The sequence below is a fragment of the Guyanagaster necrorhizus genome, assembly GCF_019112545.1.
Source record: "Guyanagaster necrorhizus MCA 3950 unplaced genomic scaffold BT62scaffold_8, whole genome shotgun sequence".
Lineage (NCBI taxonomy): Eukaryota > Fungi > Basidiomycota > Agaricomycetes > Agaricales > Physalacriaceae > Guyanagaster > Guyanagaster necrorhizus.
In genome coordinates, this window is record NW_025064887.1 from 486,926 (window position 1) to 502,914 (window position 15,989).

The following is a 15,989-nucleotide window of genomic DNA, read 5'->3' on the forward strand; positions in this document are numbered from 1 at the left end:
AAGCAAAAGGTGCACGGCAAACCTTGAGAACTGCCAAATTTAGGACCGGCATACGGCGGCATTCGCGTAACGTGGCTCAGCCACTGTCTGCCACCGACCATCATCAGTGCCCCTCTTGTCCTTGAACAGCTCCTCGGAACGATCCCTGGGGTGCTGCGATATATATACTAGTACTTCTCGAATGGCTGCCGACTTCATTTCTTCGACCAAGGTTCCAGCTTTGGTTGTGTACTGCCAACGAGGTACGATTATTCCTATAATTCTAGCTGGACTCGTTGTGACTTTTGTTCCATTCTATCAGTTGCCGGGAAACATGCTGAGTGTCAGCCAGCGTCCATAGCTATTCCCGATTGCTTCTTGACATTCATTTCCTATCAGTCATCCCCACACTCGGCCAAGAACTTAGCCTTCGCTATGATCTTGTCAAACCTATCCTCCAGCAGTGTGAGCCACACGACCTCCTGCGGCTCGAACGTGGCTCAACGGTGAGCCGCATGTCTCGCCCTTACGTACCTTTCTTCATTTCTCTCCAGAGACTCCAGCACAATACCCAAGGCAAGTAATTTATCTCATCACTTCTTTGCCTGCCGACTAACCTGGTCTGTGGTCCAGAATTATGGAAGATCCTCTCTATCAAAAAGTACAGTATTCAGCTCCAGGGATATCTCTCAGGGGATGCCCCAGAACCAGAGTCCTGGAGAGATCATTACTTCGTACGTTCTCTAATGGTATCCATATGCTCTCCGTGTTTTCTGATTCTTTGATTAAGGTTCTCCAAAAAGCCGAAGCGAAACATCTAGAAGAAGTGGGATCACGTCTGCGCTCCCAGCGACTCGAGCACGAACAGCAAAAGAAGGAGCGTGAGGTCAAGATCACGGACCAAGTTCCTCCGCAGAAGCGTCTTCGACCATGTAAGCTGATCGTGACGTTTATACCACGCACCTGCTCTCATGCCACGTTGTTCTTAGGGTCGGGGCCTGGTCAACCCAAGACCTTGATGCAGAGGACCTACTCTGAAGCTTCTAAACTACACAAGACCGTGTACAATGCTAGGTTCACCGCCAAGGGCAAACCTCTTTCGAAACCTCCTAGCGTGCCTCTGCTACCGACGCCTTCTCCTAACTATGCAAGTCGAGTGACGGTCACCACTGTGAAGCACCGACAACCTACCTCCTCTTCACTGCCAAGCAATACAAATTTGAACCATCCGTCGTCCACCACCGCATTATCATCAACGTCTTTCAGAGAAACTACGACATATCCGCCACATCTTCTTTCCGATTGTACGCTTCCACCAGACGACTGTGGGCCATCTCCGTTATCTGCAGGAAAGAAACCTAAGGTTATTCAAAAATCTGCACTGCTCAATCAGACATCGCCGCCACGGCCAAAGAAGAACCCCATGACCTCCATGTTCATGCCCAAGGATCGTGCTTACTCGCAACGTCCAACGGTTTCAAGATAGTTTTTTTAAAAAAATTTTGCATCGGCATCGTCTTTCAGCATAATGGCTCCTCCTTATTGTTTGACCAGTATACTCCTATCTTACAACGTGTACACTATACGCATAGAAATTTCCCGACTACGCTCAGGTCGTAGCGGTAGGTATATCCCACCGGAACATACGTGTACTACTACGCATTTCATTTTTCCAATCTGATTCCGCATCGACATCCGCTCCCGATATCAAAACCCACTAATTTCTCCCAGCGTCCCACTGCGTACCTGTCATATGTCTACGTCTGTCTTCGATCCTTATCAAATATACCAGTCCCGGTTAATGAAGTGATAGTGGTCATCTGGTGTTAACGGGTTGGGTGGTTTATATGCATGGCTGCCCCTGGCCTCAGGAAAAATGAATGTTGCCCCAAAAGTATATTGCCCAAGTCAACTGGCCCAATATTACCGACGTTCCCCTGCTTCTCACCTTGGTACGTTTCAAATTCTCAATGGTCTCTGCGACGAGGTACTTGACCGATAGTTGGTACCTATTGGTCGGTGTCTATGTACATGTCAACGACATATAAAATTCTATTGCATTGGACTTCCACATCGGAGAAGCAGTGTAGCTATGTATGAATGTGTATGCAAGAGGAAGTAATACTTACTGTGACAATGGTGATATGACAAGAGGAAATGAAAACCTTTGCTTATAGAAGTATTGAGACAGACCGTTATAAAACAAATGTGTGCAGGGAAACGGATATGGTTCAGATGCGATGTGGGGATGAAAAAAAAACCAAGTAGGAGCCAATACAAAGAACAATAAAAGAGCGTTGGTATTAGTGATAGGTATGTAGGACAGAAAACTTGAGGTGGGATGGCCATCAAAAAGGAGGAATGAATGTATGGTTGGAGTCTAGAGAGAGAGTCCTCAGATGCACGAACTTGGTCAATGAATCACAGCCGCGTCACACTCGAGCCGGATTCCACGCCGTCTTCATCCCAGTGCTGTCTGGTCTTCCCCTTCTCCTTCCCAGCATATGTGCCCAGAACCGGACTCATTGGCGGGGAGTCATCACCCAACGCCTCCCATATCCGAATCGTATGATCATCCGAACAAGAGGCAAACATACGCTCGTTCCGAGGGTTCCATGCCACGGAGTTCACACTCCCTTCGCCATGCCCAGGAAGGACCTCGAGTAATGCCCCCGTATCACGATGCCACACGTATACATTGCCGTCTAAATAGGTTAGGTGAGAGTTAGACACCAAAAGAGGGGTGAAAAGCACCGCGGACCTTCACTCCCACTGACAACAAAGTTTCCATCCATCCCCCCGAAACAGCTTCGGATAACATGTCTGCCTTGTCTTTGACCAGTAAATTTGCGTGCCACACGCCCAAGATTTAGATCCCAGAGACGGATTTCCTACAATGGATGATCTGGTCAGAACCCGGGTCATTGGCATATGTTATGATAAAAAACTCACATCTGGCGCATGATTGATCAATGCATACTGCGAATTTTGGGATACCTTTACACTTGTGACTTCGCCTTCAAGTCGCACGGATCTAAAAAGGAATGGATCGAGTTTAAAATTTCTTCTCACAAGAAGGGCGAGGGCGAAATTTGAGGTAAACGCCACAACGCGTTTCGCAAAATGCGTGGGAACAACAGGAGAGGAAGGAGAGCCGACTTACGATTCTACCTGCTTCGTTGCATAGTCGTATGTTATAAGCCAGTTATCCGAATATTGCCCCGGCCCATGGGCAGGATTCCCACCATTGCCGGTCGGGTTTATCGTCGCGAACTCCCCGGAACGACGACTACTTCCCCTAGAGCCTCCGGAAGGCGTATTGGAAATATAATCCATTCCGACTATCACCATTCGCGTAAAGTCAGGCGTGATAGCCAGACTTGTTATCCGGATGGCAGTTGTGCCCCAAGAATCCCGCTCTTTACCATCCGCGTCCTGTACATTGAAGAGTTAGTCCGACGTGGAGAATGTGGCCAAGAAATGAAGGATGAAAATGAGACTCGAATTCTCTCGAGCGAGCCGCTAATCTAACACATGAAATGAATTCGACCTACCCAATGTATGATCCTTCGATCCAGAGCAGCGGAAAGGAATCCCGAGCCATCCGGCAGCCACGCTAGGGATGTCACTGTTTCTGAATGCTTGTCGAGCACTCTCAAGCACACGCCAGTCTGACTTATAAGTCAGTGTCTAGTCCGCGAGCCTAGAAGTAAGAAGAGCCCACCTTGGCGTTCCACAACTTTATGATGTTCTCAGCACTGGTCAGAAGGATAGTATCGTCTATTGACCATGCCAGACACCCCACAGGGTACGGGTGCTCCCGCAAGATCTGGTGCGTAGCCCATTGTCGTATTGAAGGCTCTGTTTCAGGCTACAAAGAAGTCTTTAGGCACCAGGACATTATTAAATGACACAGAGAACTTTGCTTACACCGATCTTCCAAATGATGGCCGATTTGTCTTTGCTAGCGCTCGCAAGATACGCACCATCGTGACTCCATTCAATATGCCATACTTCGTCACTGTGCACGTCGAGAATAGTCGTAGTGACCCTTGGAAAGCCCGACTTATCGCACTGGTGATCACTGTACAATGAAAAGTCTGCGGCATTTGTGGGGAGATTATGGTACACGCATCGCTGGCGTTGGTATAATCGCGATTGCTGAAGAAGAGTGGCAAGCCGACGTTGGGGAATCATGACGGAAGAGGGGATATACCCTGTTAAAAGTCAGATTTTGGCGGCCGGACGCGTTGTTGAGAAACGCTTACGTTGCAGGTTGTCTAATAAATGCATACGGGAGGCGCCTGAAGCACCATCCCAACCTGCTCGTTGCCGAAGATCATCAGGTTCCGAGCACATTATCAGACTATAGAAAATAGTCAAATGTGGCGCACGTTGAAGTTGTAAAGGAATCAAATTACCTTGATAATGTATGAAGCTGATCCGGTTCAACGTTCAAAGGTGCGAGTTCATTGCGTAGGACATGTAAAGCATCTGTTGTCTTCTCTGCCTCGAGGAGTTCCAGGTACTTTTGTTGAATGATCAGAAACTTTGCGTCCTAGAACGATATGAAGACACAAGAGGTCGAGAGGACGGATAATTACGCACCATCAGCCCGTCTGCGTATGTAACGCCTAAGCGTGTCAAAGCCGCCTCTGCCTTGTCCCACACACCATCCAAGATACACTGCCTGAAATGCGTTACATCTGATATTTCCATTGAGAACCCTGACTCTGCTTCGAGCGTGTCCGCTGACTGACTGCGTGCAGACAAGGCATGTGAGCGTTACAGAACAAAAAGAAAGAGAAAGAACGGACGTACGTGTATCCCACATCCCGCAGACTCTGTATAACGAGCCTGACATACTCCTCCCGATCGAGAGTCATATCATTATACAACATGGTACCCGGTAAATTCACCCTGGCGACCGCCTTTCCGTGCTTTTGGGCAAGCGCGTTCGATAGTGCACTTGTTAAGCCATTGCTAGTGCCGTTCGACTGCACCTGACCGTTATGACTAGTACTGCCCTTGGTGGTGACATTGATAGCGGTGATGGTATGGCCATTGGTCGCTGACTGGGTCGGTCCATCAAGGCCTAATGAAGAAGGACCAGCGTGCATGGTGGAGATAGCGAAATCAGGAGAAACGGAGAGTTGAGAATCGATATCAGAATCCGGCTGCCTCATGTTGGCTGGGGTAGTAGAAGAGATGTCGCCTGTTCTTTGTCTCTTGCGAGCTCTGTGATTATCGTCGTCTGAAAGGAAGAAGTGCATGTCAGATATTGAGGAATTAGGGCTAAGATTTTATGAAAAAGAAAGTACCGGTTGTTGTGGAGAGTTGAGGTAAATGAGAGCTGGTGCTGCCCTGCTCTCGTTCAGATCTGGAACGAGTCGCTGGAATTAGACTGGGTGAGACAGCAGCGACAACGGAAGAGTTGAGGGGGGGGGAAGAGAAGGAAAATGAGGAATCCGACGCAGCAACAGTGGCAGGAAGGGATGCCAGTGATAGAGAGGATGACGAGGAATGGGGAAGCGAGTCCCGCGGAGGGAGTCTGTTGGTAATTGAATCAATGGTGGCCGACGATGACTACGGGCGGTTCTCTGTTTCTGCAGCGCTGGCTGCGCCGTGGACGATGGTGTCGGTGGATATATACTTGTGTTCACTGACCTTGTAGTGTGGTTCTAAGCCAATCCTGTCCGATATTTCATTGCCGCGTTTCGACTCGCGCGTGGATCTTCACACGAGGTATTCTCGTTTTTTGTCTACATTAACGACTACGAATCGTTCTGATATATTGACAGTGTTCTCTAACATTGTATCTACACTCTACGAGGACCAGCGATAGCGCCAATAGATAACACAATAATACACCGTTGCTCCTTATCAGGCACTTGGGGTCGCTGAGCCAGACCAGCAACCTGTGCTTGATTATTTTTCTAGGTAGGATTTGGACGAAGAGTGGCACCAGAGAGTGTCGAGGTTGTGTATGACAGACAAAGGGGGGGTGAGCTCTCTCAGCTAAACGTTGGCTAAATACAATGAGACCAGCCCAGATAGATATGGACAGTTTCCAAGACAAGAAACTTGCCCCAGAGGTTCGGTCGCGACAATGCTGGTCCAAGAAGAAAGCGGTAAACGGCCCAATCAGGAAGCCATCAACTTTGCTCGGATGAAATCGGCAAAAAGTGGATGTTTGTCCTGCGCCCAACAGGCATGCCTTCAAAGGCCAAGGCTGGGTTCCCCCCCCCCGTACGGCGGATTGTTGCTTGTATTGTATTTGCATACCTTCTTGCTGCGGAAACATTCTGTGAAAACTTTACGTTCAAAGTTAGCGTGCCATGCCACTGTCGATATATTTTTGCCGCGACGACTGACTATCAGATTCGTATGTCTGAGATAAATATCGTCTCGTTCAGTCTCGTTCTTGTAGTAAGTAGGTCGAGACTATGTGACAGAAATTTTTTATTCTAGTCGCAGCCTGTATATCTGTCTCCGTGCATTCCAACCACCCATACTCGACGGCTATCCACGGCCCTACTCGTCTACCGAGCCGTACTGTACGGAAAGTACCATCCGGAAATAAAATACTCGTTAATAGGAATTATCCGCACTACTGAATTCGCATTCACCGCGGCTGCGCCGGAAATATCCCTTTAAGCGCGTCACCGGCGAGCTGTGTCTTCACCGTTGAGTTGATGCACAGAAACACCTTTTCTGCGACAGACATCACAGGAACACCGGGAAAAAAATGATTCAAATAAGTATATAAATATGGGCCTGATCCACATCCCTCCCGCGACACGGATGTATCCAGCCCGGCCCAGTTCCAGGAACCATGAGTTCCTCGATGAAATTACCCGTAGAATACCATCTAAGCAGACCTACACACGAAATGCTCTCATCAAACGTGTATATTTGCCGACGACGACGTTCGCTCCGGGCCGATCGACCGATGATAGCATCATTACGCACGGATGCACGTGCTCAAGTCACGTGCCACCCCCACAGAGAGGGCGTCGGTCGGGGTACCCCCTGAACGTCAAGCCACTTTGGTAATCCATGGAGAAGATTCGCTCTTATCTTCCAACACTAACGCCTCTGAATCTCCTGAATATCTCGTCGCCCTCCGCCATACTTGCGCCATGAATCACACTGCTGACAACAATTTCTCAGGGGCGATCGCTCGGCGCGGACTATTGCAAAATACTCAGACGCCGAGCTCATCGTAATATTTCCGTGGTCTAGCGTCTAGTTGCGAACCGAAGTTCAGGCTCAGTTCCGTCACAAAAGGTGAATGCGGATGGATGACAATCATCCATGTTTTCAATTTATATTGCAGCATGTAGATATATAGCAGCAGTACTTTAAGATGACAACAGCAGAATTCTGTGTGATTGTATTTCCGTTCAATTTGCATGAGAATAAAACAAGTGATGGATGATGCGTGCGTTAGATTGTAAAGAGTGGTGTGTATGAGAACGTGCAAAGGACTGAAAAAGATGTACTAATAATAGCATTGGACCGCAAACGACAAGGTATATGTGCTGAGATGGGTAATGGTGGCGACAAAATTGCTGAATAATGGCGAAACCGGGACGCCCTCAAATAACCCGAAAATGAAGACTTGGAGAGAGTATGCCAGCAAAAATAATATGATGAGAGGGTGATGACCAATGATGGTTGAGTGCTGATGAGGATGATGCGAAAATCTTCATTCTATACAGGCAAAGCGCAGATGAAACCACGTCCCGGTGGTCTTTTCGTGATGATGCGTTGATAATATGTTCGGTAGTCGCTGATACAAATCGTGTGGCGTCTTGTCTTTAATGCGGTGCTTTTTTGAGATGGAGTTTGAGCTAGAAAGAGTATGGACGATAATACAGTGACGGGAAGCAAGGTATGAGCGAGAGAGCATGTTGGAAAAGTCGGGTTTCATTATGACCGGAACCTTCCTGCCCTGTGTCCTCGCTCCCGATCAACCAGTCCACTACGCCCGTAACCAAGTCCCGGTGCGTCTTCGGACCCGCCGACACCATCCAGCTCTTCAACCCTGGCCCGTCCCCGTGTATGGGGCCTGGCGGTGTTGTCCCTGTAACGTTCACGGCCTTCGAACACAAACATCGGTGCCGTCATTTTCGGCGGTGGAGAGCTGTTCCTCCTTACAGCAGTCCGTCCTCGCCGAGGGTCTGGCACCGAAGAGCAGTCGAAAACGGAATCCGTGTTACCTCGGCTATCCAGGCGTGGTCGAGGAACAAAACGCGTCTCCCGTGGCGGCGAAAGTGCAAGGGAGGGGTCATGTCGTGAATCACTGGTTGAGCGAGAGCTGCAACTAAAGGAATCGTCAGACCGGGACTTTCTCTGGGATGCACCCACATCCCGACGACGGCCGCGAGGAGGGACGAATGGGGGAAGTCCTAAGGACACTTTTGGTGTAGGAGGTGAAGGCTTGACCACGGTCTGGCCTGAAGAATTTGAGATAGAGGGCGAGGCCCGTTTTGATGTTTGGGAGATCGGAAAAGGGTTTTGTGCACCGTTCATCTGGAGTAATGAGAAGTACGCCGGAAGACTGGTGCGATTGCGAGACCGTTTGGTCTTTGTGATGGTAGTAGAGTGGTCCTGCTCATGAGCGAACTGGTTATGTTGCCGTTCTGGCGCCGACTGGGGAATCATCTGCTCTATATAATCCTCAAGTTCTCGGGACGGGAAGCCGGAGTCGCCCAGGGTATCTTCGTCCTGCGCTGTGTGGGGATGCGAAGTGGCGCTTGGAAGACCTCGCACGTGGGCAGAGAGTGAACCAGTGCGGCTGTGAAGATGTGGTACAGTAGAGCGGGTGTTGGTACCAGAAGGACGGCGCGCATATGCGAGCGGTTTCGGAAAGAGACTATGTGATGTAGAGCATTTGGATGTCGTTTCATAGATAGACTCTCCGGCGCTGTCGGGATCACTACCGGTTCCAAGTATAGGGTCGTCATCGTCATCATCAGTGACCACTGACCATGCAGTCGACGAGGCAGAAGATGACGATACCGAATGGCGATCCTGCTGGAAGTTTCTGAGCGCAGTGCCTAGCATGGACGGAATGAGGGCCGGAACGTCGCCTCCAACGGCATATCCCAATGAAGGCGACGAGTAGGCGCTGCTGGTCGACGAGATGGACGGTGATGCCGAGTCCAGTGTTTGGCATTCATCACTGCAGTAGGCTCGCCTGAAAGAAATATGAACGACTCGACGAGGAAGAGCGGCGACAAGCATACCCATCATCCTGGAGATGGCTTCCGCATGTTAGACAGCGTTCTTCAAACATAATAAAGAGAATGAGATGGTCGCAATTGCGAACGGCGACGAGGGGAAAGGCGACAGGGTGGGAAACCCAGAGAAGAGGCGACGGTTATATACCGAAGAAAAGACAAAAATTCGAGTCAAGCAGCGCGATGTGACTTCCTTTTTGGGAATTAATTCTGGTCGCGTCACAGCTGTCACGGATCCCAAAGAAGCGAATCGCCGGCGAGACCCTTCGAGATCTGGTGAGCAGATCGGTCATTGTGCTTGCAAGCGAGCCACGCGAACCGGGCATGCCAACATTTGGAAGCATCAATTGCACCAGTTACGCAAGAAATGCACGTCCCCTCTGCATGCCTATTCCACTCAAATTTCACTAACCGCTATTCACGTTTGTGTCTCGCCTCCTCGAACGTGGTCCCTGCGTACCACGTTTATCTTCACTGGCCAGCGTGTGTCACCCGTAAATCTGAATTTCAAACCCTTCTTCCATGATCTCTTGATGCCTTTGTCCATTATATCCGCGTATTTGTGCCGCATTCCCACCATTTATCGCGTTTGTATTCTTTGAATCTTATCACACCCTGTGCAAACCCTGAAGGACTCTCCTTTCCTTTCCCCCCCCCTCCCCCCCGCTCCCGCAATGACTTGCCTTTCTCGGCTATCCTCCATTTCAAAGAAAAACGTCACCGCATACGGAAATGGCGCCTCGATTCTGAAATAGCATCACTTTGCCGCGATGTTGCCATAGTACCGATGGCGATTTACCCGCGTACATGCATCGTTAAAGGGAATAAGAAAACTTTATTGCAACGTCTACGAAATAAATCACTATTGATATTGATATCGCCAATCTTCGGACGGGTGGGACCTTCGGAGATGGGCCACCCGAAGACACGGCGCCACCAATAAATGTCAATGGTGCGACTATGCCGACTTTGAGTAACCTTGAAGGTCCCCCGGAAACGGCATAATGTCGAGACTGCTGCTGTAGATCATCAACGACCGCCCCAGTTCACCTGGCGCCGTCTGCTCCGGACCAGACATCAATGTACTGACTCTGGACAGCAGCGGCACTGCGCATCATGTTGTCATCACCCCAAATCATTTCAATTCCCACCCGATGCTCCCCCCCCCCCCCACCTAGCAGTCTATAATATCTCATCTCCTTACCGGCCATATCCATGCCAGTCCCGGAGACTTGCGATTTTCAACTGTCTAGGCTTCCGGCAAGCGGACCACCTCTTAACTGCAAAATAAAGTAAGCATAAAAGTCTTCCTGTTGGCAGTGGCAGTAGTCACCTTTCCCGCCGCTCACTCAACTTTCATATGTTTTTTTGATTCCATCCGTTCACAGGTCTGAAATCATTTGAACCAAAGCGCCATCAACGCCTCCTCAACCGAGCCAAACTGTGTCAGGTGAGCTGAGAACAAGGACTGCGCTCCCTTGAAGTGCCCAACATGTCGCGATGTGACTTTATCTGATCAACGATCTATTCTAATTCGCCCATGGCCCCCCCCTCATTCCAGTCAAATTCCAGCTAGATGCCGAACAAGCCATCGTTAGTCGCGATATTAACAATCCTTCACGCGTCATCTCTTCTTCGTTTGGACCAACAAAAGCCTACATCCGTATCACGCGGCATGCTCTAGCACTGCTGGGATCAATTACGTCGAGCTGCCCTCTCAACAAGATCCACCTACTCGAATGCCTCAATGAGCCCCGAGATGACCACGCACCCTATCGTCTAATAGTAGGACCGCAGCACTAAAACCACTTCTCAACTAATAGAAGACCTTTCAATGATACGATTAACAGCACACGACCTGCCCAGTGAGGAGCACTGAGTACCACTCCTGTGCCAGCCGCGACCACGGAGGTCATCCATGGATTTTTAAGTGACGTCTTCCAGAATCAATCTACACTCTATGCCCCATATACAGAAAGTGTCGAGAGTGCTTAAATTCGCCATACCTCGTCACCGTCAAGCCTAAATTGATGGCGACGAAGCAAGGAATCCATATAATTATGATCGCAAATGACGACTTGTGTTCGAGTCGTAAATGTATAGAAATCTCATAGACATCCGTGCGTGTCCGGGAGTTGCGTTTTAGGTTCATCACGTTCATGTTATGGCTCGTGGAAGCCTATTACACCTGCACATGGGAACCGGACGCCTGACGCCTGCTTCTCCAGGCTTCCTACCAGACATTTGGCAGGCGGTCATGATGCAGAATGTACAGCTTCAGAAGCGGATGCAGGTGGTATACTGCCGTCTACCCGAGGATTCTGAATTATCTCTGCAGGAACATCATCCTTGGAGAGGGACGAATCAGATGGCCCATCTAAAGTTGGAGGGGAGGGCCCCTGCCCTTCTGATGGCACTGAAGTCGCCATTGTCCGAATTTCCTCGGAAGATGTTGTCGCTTCGGAAGGGGCTTCGGAAGGGGGTGATTGAGTTGGTGGAGTAGATACCTGACCGCCCTCATCCTCCTGTTGCGGTCCAGACTGTGGTCCGGCGGACTCTGAAGCTCCAGGTTCACATACTTCTATTTGTTTGAAGCCAGAAGAAGGGGGATCACCACCTGCCCCTTCTTCTTGAATTGGAGGTGGGGGTAAGGGCAATTCCCGACCGTTTATCCCTGATTTATTAGTTCCGTTGATTTCGTTCGATGGCGGAGGTGTGGATGCTGATGTCGGTATAGGCGGTACTTTATCGAACGAGCTTCCTCTCCCAGAAAGCAGACCCTTCAGCCGAAGATTCGTGCTTGACCCCCATGCCGCAGAATTCACTGCCAAAGAATCGCTTCTTGCAGGTGTTGAAGGGACAGTCGGCCGAGGCAGACTCTTCTCCGAAATGACTACCTCCAGCATATTACTCGGGACTCCGACATTCTTAAGCTCAGCGATCTTCTGGTAAAAATGCCTGGCATCTGCGAGGAGCCTAAAATAGACACGAAATGTAAAACCTTGCAAAGCCGGAGAAGTCGACATTATAGGTCAACATACCTCGTTTTGGCCGCGGCGTGTGGCAGCTCGAGTTTAGTGTACTCTTCCGATAATCGATGATTGACTGCTGCGAAGACTTGCGTCATGACATCCTAATGTTTGTATATATAAGAGGCTGTTAGTTGGCGCGAGCCCTGGTCAAAACTCACTTGAACGACATTTGTCGACAAATAGCGAGACAGCACTTTGTGCAATGTGACCGTTTCCTTAGTCAAGACTACTATATATTCGTTGGCGCCCCCCCCTTCTTTCAGAGTGCTCCAATCCAGAGCCTTGTAACACAGTCATTTAGGCAATTAATTGATGAAAAGGCAGCAAGCATACCCGAAGAGACTTGATGTGAGCAGATAGTCGCTCACCCATAATCGCGATGAGCTTGGCATGAATCTCATTCTGATGCTCTTGATAATCCTGCAGACAGGTAATTAATGATGAAGCTATCGTGAGCCAGAAGTGGCCAGACTCACTCTCTTCAACTTGTCAAACACCACCAACATAACAGCTTGCTTAGAGCTCAAATGACGTCTAAATGTTTCACGAACATATGGAATGAGAGCTATCATGATCGACAGTGACTGTGAGGCTAAGGCTAAGAATAGATGAAATAACTTTCTGTCGGTAAGCAGCAGAATAGAAGATAATTTACTCACCTAGATGTTTGGCCGTGATGTTCTTTAGCCCGGCCGATCTCATTGCACCGGCCCCTAGTACAACCTGGCATGTTCGCGAATTGAACGCCTTGAGGAATTCAATCACTCGGCTCATAGTGTCCGTGACGAGCATGCCAAAATTTACTATCACCTTGACGTAGTCCAAGAGTAAATATAGCACCTCGGAGGTAGCATATACCGTAAAGTAAGCTCGATCCTCAATATGGAGATGCTTGTGGGATCCACCAGCCAAGAATGACGAGCTTGATGACGATGCTACTAGCGTCTTCATAGGAGAGGAAGAAAAGAATGATTTGATACCGTTGGCAGCTGATTTAGACGGAGAAGCGGGAGTGCTTTCGGGTTGCGGAGGCTGTATAACCAATTCAGGAGAATCCTTCACTGCCGAATCAACCAAAAGGTCGGCAAGATGCTGCAGAGGCAGAGGAACATCGCAAGGATTCCATTGTTCATCTTCCACGAGTTTTGCGGACTGTGTCAGCCGAGTCTGGTGAAACGCTTGAAGGAATGCCTTCCCCTAGAATGTGGCAATGAGTTTACCTGCACCAAACGAACGTGGCTAATTACACTCACTTGTCCAACCACGACACCTCTTAGCCCAACCACCATTCGGCGGCAAATTACCTCACATCCAATTACGAACGACCATGTCTCGTTGAAAAACTCCCAAAACTCGTGGAGCGGCAACGAAGTATGTGGCTCTGATCGAATAGAAATGACTTTGGCGACCATGACGTGAGCGAGCTCTGTTACGGAACCAAGGATGTCTATCAAATCGCTCTGGACGCTGGGATCCGGACTAGACTGATATCTACAAGAAAACATCGCGCGTTGAAGGAAGGATCAGACAGGTTGGGAAAATGCGCACTTCAACTTGTAAATAGCCTCGAGTACCTCGCCTATTACTGTTCCTTGGGTCTGGAGACCTTCGATAGCTCTAAGGAGGCTTTTGAATGTAGCATGCAGAATCTTCATGAAATCTAGGTGTGTCATTTCTCGAAGATGATTGCCTAGACCAGCACTGAAATGATATCCTCAGATCAGGTTCGGAACAGAGGCGTCTCCGCTCACCGAGGTTCAGATCCATTCCGAGGACGTCTGTCCGACGTCAGAGCAGTGTCACTTTCCCCACCAATAGCAGAAAAATCCTGGAACGAATTGTAAGTACCCAAACGTAGCACCAATCACGAAGAATACAAGCGCGCCTTTTCTAAGATCATTCCCACCTCGCTCAAAGCACCGTTCCTCCAAGACGATGTTGCTTGCCGAAGACCTTTGGTTCTGACAAGACCCTCTAACAGAAGACTTAGCCTATCTTTCAGTGCCTCATTCATCTGGCGAGGGGAACCGCCCTCGTTCACATCAATTCTACCAAGTAGATCTTCGCGAAGCGTTGAGGAAAAGTCGTTGGAAAGTGAAGACACTATTTCCATGGTGAGGCTTCGAAGATGGCCAGGGAGTGCTGAGAAGGCTTGCAGAGAGGCGAGGGGGATGGCGAGTGACTGTCGATTTGATAGCGGTTTCCCGGGAAGCATTTCTGGCGTCTCTGGCGCTTCTAATGTCTCTTCAGGCGTTGCAGGTAAAGGAGATAATCGTCCGTTTACTGGTGTCAATGGTACAGATTTCGAGACGTCATTTTTTTCCAGGTGTGTCTCCTCTGCTGCCCATGTGCGCTCCAGATCATCCACGATGTCCAAGGCGTCACCCCACTGACCTTCGCTAATGAGCTGGCGGGCCATCGCAGAAACCTCCACAATTCCCTTGATACCCTCTATTCCATCGTTGATCTTCTTTAGGTTACTCTTCTCCTTTTCCATCTCGACGACTTCCAGACCCTTCTTTGCCATGTCATTGTCAACATCCTGCAGAAGTTCTCGTAGGCGCGAAATTTGAGACAAACAGGAGGAAGACTCGGACTGGAGATGATGAAGGTTGGACAACGCAGCAAAAAAAGACGACGAACGAAGAGATATTTCGTGGGTGAGATGAAGTTCGATGGTGTCCGCGTAGTGAGAGAACTTGTCGAGAAGGGGGAGAGAATGTGCGAGTGCTGTTGGATCCACATCTGGGTCTTGACCATCCTGTTCTGTGACAGTAGCAAAGGTCCCCGGGTCCGCCAAGTTAAAATTAGATTCGAAGAAAACCGCAGGAACAGAATCTAAGGAAGGGAATGATTTGGCATTTGTGGGGTATGATGATGCACGGGAAAATGGAGGGCGAGGTGTCGAAGGACCGGCTTCTGGCTGGTGGGCATTCTCGAAACGCTCCCATTCTGAACTTATCGCACAAAGGTAAGGGTCGAAATCCTTCCTGCGAACTCGAGGTAGCTCTGCTGGAGGAACTGCAGGTAATGCTGAATGTGCCTTAGGCGGAGCTTGTTGTTTGTGAGGATTGTTGAGAACAGTAGAGATTGCTAGTACGTGTCTGGGTTAGCACGACCAATAGGACACTATTCTATGCACCAAGTACCGTGAAATCCATGTTTTGAGCTACTCCACTCAGCGGGTAACGCCCCGAACGACAAGGTCGCTGTCGAAGAGTTGAGGTTGAGGTGACCAAGGCGTGGGATGGTATTAAAGTAATCTGGGCCTCTGCCGTCCGTCGTCGTTCCCGAGACACTTTCTGGGCCAGGTTGTCGTGATGCAGGATCCCAGTTGAATCGATACTGCCGTACGGTATCTGGAAGGGCAGTTCTTGGCGATGTTGGGCGTGAAACGCTGCTGGTGTTCGAGTCCGACATGGAAGCAAATACTCAGGTTACATTTACCACGGCCGCCACCACGCACAACGGCTTCCTCCTGTACCATGGCCATCTATGCGGCTTGGCTCTCTAGCTGCTTCACACTCTATGTATAATTTTCTGTTCACATCACAGAGTGTATATTAGATCATTCGCATGGCGCTCTCTGGTCTCGCATATGCTTCCTATTACACGTTGTCTCCTCCAGAAATGTGTGTCCCACTCGACGGGCTTTTGGCATTCAGCGCAGCAGTACTCGGTTATCATCCGTTAGGCCTATAGTTGCACTAGCCTCCCGGTCTACGGTCCA

General features: G+C 49.4%; 6 protein-coding genes across 6 annotated transcripts; 3 read left to right on the forward strand and 3 right to left on the reverse strand.

Annotated features, from left to right (window-relative positions):
- Window positions 1–77: 77 nt before the first annotated feature.
- Window positions 78–1,662, forward strand: BT62DRAFT_750221 (uncharacterized protein). The gene is made up of 6 exons (XM_043182144.1): window positions 78–242; window positions 302–322; window positions 379–485; window positions 534–555; window positions 613–713; window positions 770–1,662. The coding sequence occupies exons 1-6, from the start codon at window positions 182–184 to the stop codon at window positions 1,463–1,465; spliced, it is 1,008 nt and encodes a 335-aa protein (XP_043041544.1). The 5' UTR covers window positions 78–181; the 3' UTR covers window positions 1,466–1,662.
- Window positions 1,663–2,188: 526 nt separating this feature from the next.
- On the reverse strand, window positions 2,189–5,665 carry BT62DRAFT_930126 (WD40 repeat-like protein). Its single transcript, XM_043185863.1, has 12 exons — window positions 5,301–5,665; window positions 4,801–5,233; window positions 4,588–4,738; window positions 4,401–4,537; window positions 4,248–4,345; window positions 3,910–4,196; window positions 3,704–3,850; window positions 3,534–3,650; window positions 3,143–3,414; window positions 2,932–3,013; window positions 2,741–2,870; window positions 2,189–2,684 (listed from the first exon to the last, which is right to left on the reverse strand). Exons 2-12 carry the CDS (start codon window positions 5,163–5,165, stop codon window positions 2,401–2,403), a joined length of 2,070 nt encoding a protein of 689 aa, XP_043041545.1. The 5' UTR covers window positions 5,166–5,233; window positions 5,301–5,665; the 3' UTR covers window positions 2,189–2,400.
- A 526-nt stretch (window positions 5,666–6,191) lies between these two features.
- BT62DRAFT_1074563 (uncharacterized protein) lies at window positions 6,192–6,666 on the forward strand (the record flags this gene model as incomplete). Its single annotated transcript, XM_043179029.1, has 3 exons — window positions 6,192–6,306; window positions 6,361–6,408; window positions 6,457–6,666. Coding segments are annotated over 3 exons (343 nt in total), but the record flags the coding sequence as incomplete, so codon positions are not given.
- Window positions 6,667–7,561: 895 nt separating this feature from the next.
- BT62DRAFT_750349 (uncharacterized protein) lies at window positions 7,562–9,405 on the reverse strand. The gene is made up of 2 exons (XM_043182145.1): window positions 9,234–9,405; window positions 7,562–9,184 (listed from the first exon to the last, which is right to left on the reverse strand). The coding sequence occupies exons 1-2, from the start codon at window positions 9,281–9,283 to the stop codon at window positions 7,915–7,917; spliced, it is 1,320 nt and encodes a 439-aa protein (XP_043041547.1). The 5' UTR covers window positions 9,284–9,405; the 3' UTR covers window positions 7,562–7,914.
- On the forward strand, window positions 9,299–9,829 carry BT62DRAFT_1003823 (uncharacterized protein; the record flags this gene model as incomplete). Its single annotated transcript, XM_043176979.1, has 1 exon — window positions 9,299–9,829. The coding sequence occupies one exon, from the start codon at window positions 9,299–9,301 to the stop codon at window positions 9,827–9,829; it is 531 nt and encodes a 176-aa protein (XP_043041548.1).
- A 1,653-nt stretch (window positions 9,830–11,482) lies between these two features.
- BT62DRAFT_1003824 (Vps54-domain-containing protein) lies at window positions 11,483–15,679 on the reverse strand (the record flags this gene model as incomplete). Its single annotated transcript, XM_043176980.1, has 11 exons — window positions 11,483–12,203; window positions 12,269–12,360; window positions 12,418–12,540; window positions 12,593–12,679; window positions 12,736–12,857; window positions 12,919–13,456; window positions 13,513–13,750; window positions 13,808–13,960; window positions 14,011–14,087; window positions 14,166–15,352; window positions 15,409–15,679. 11 exons carry the CDS (start codon window positions 15,677–15,679, stop codon window positions 11,483–11,485), a joined length of 3,609 nt encoding a protein of 1,202 aa, XP_043041549.1.
- Window positions 15,680–15,989: the final 310 nt, after the last annotated feature.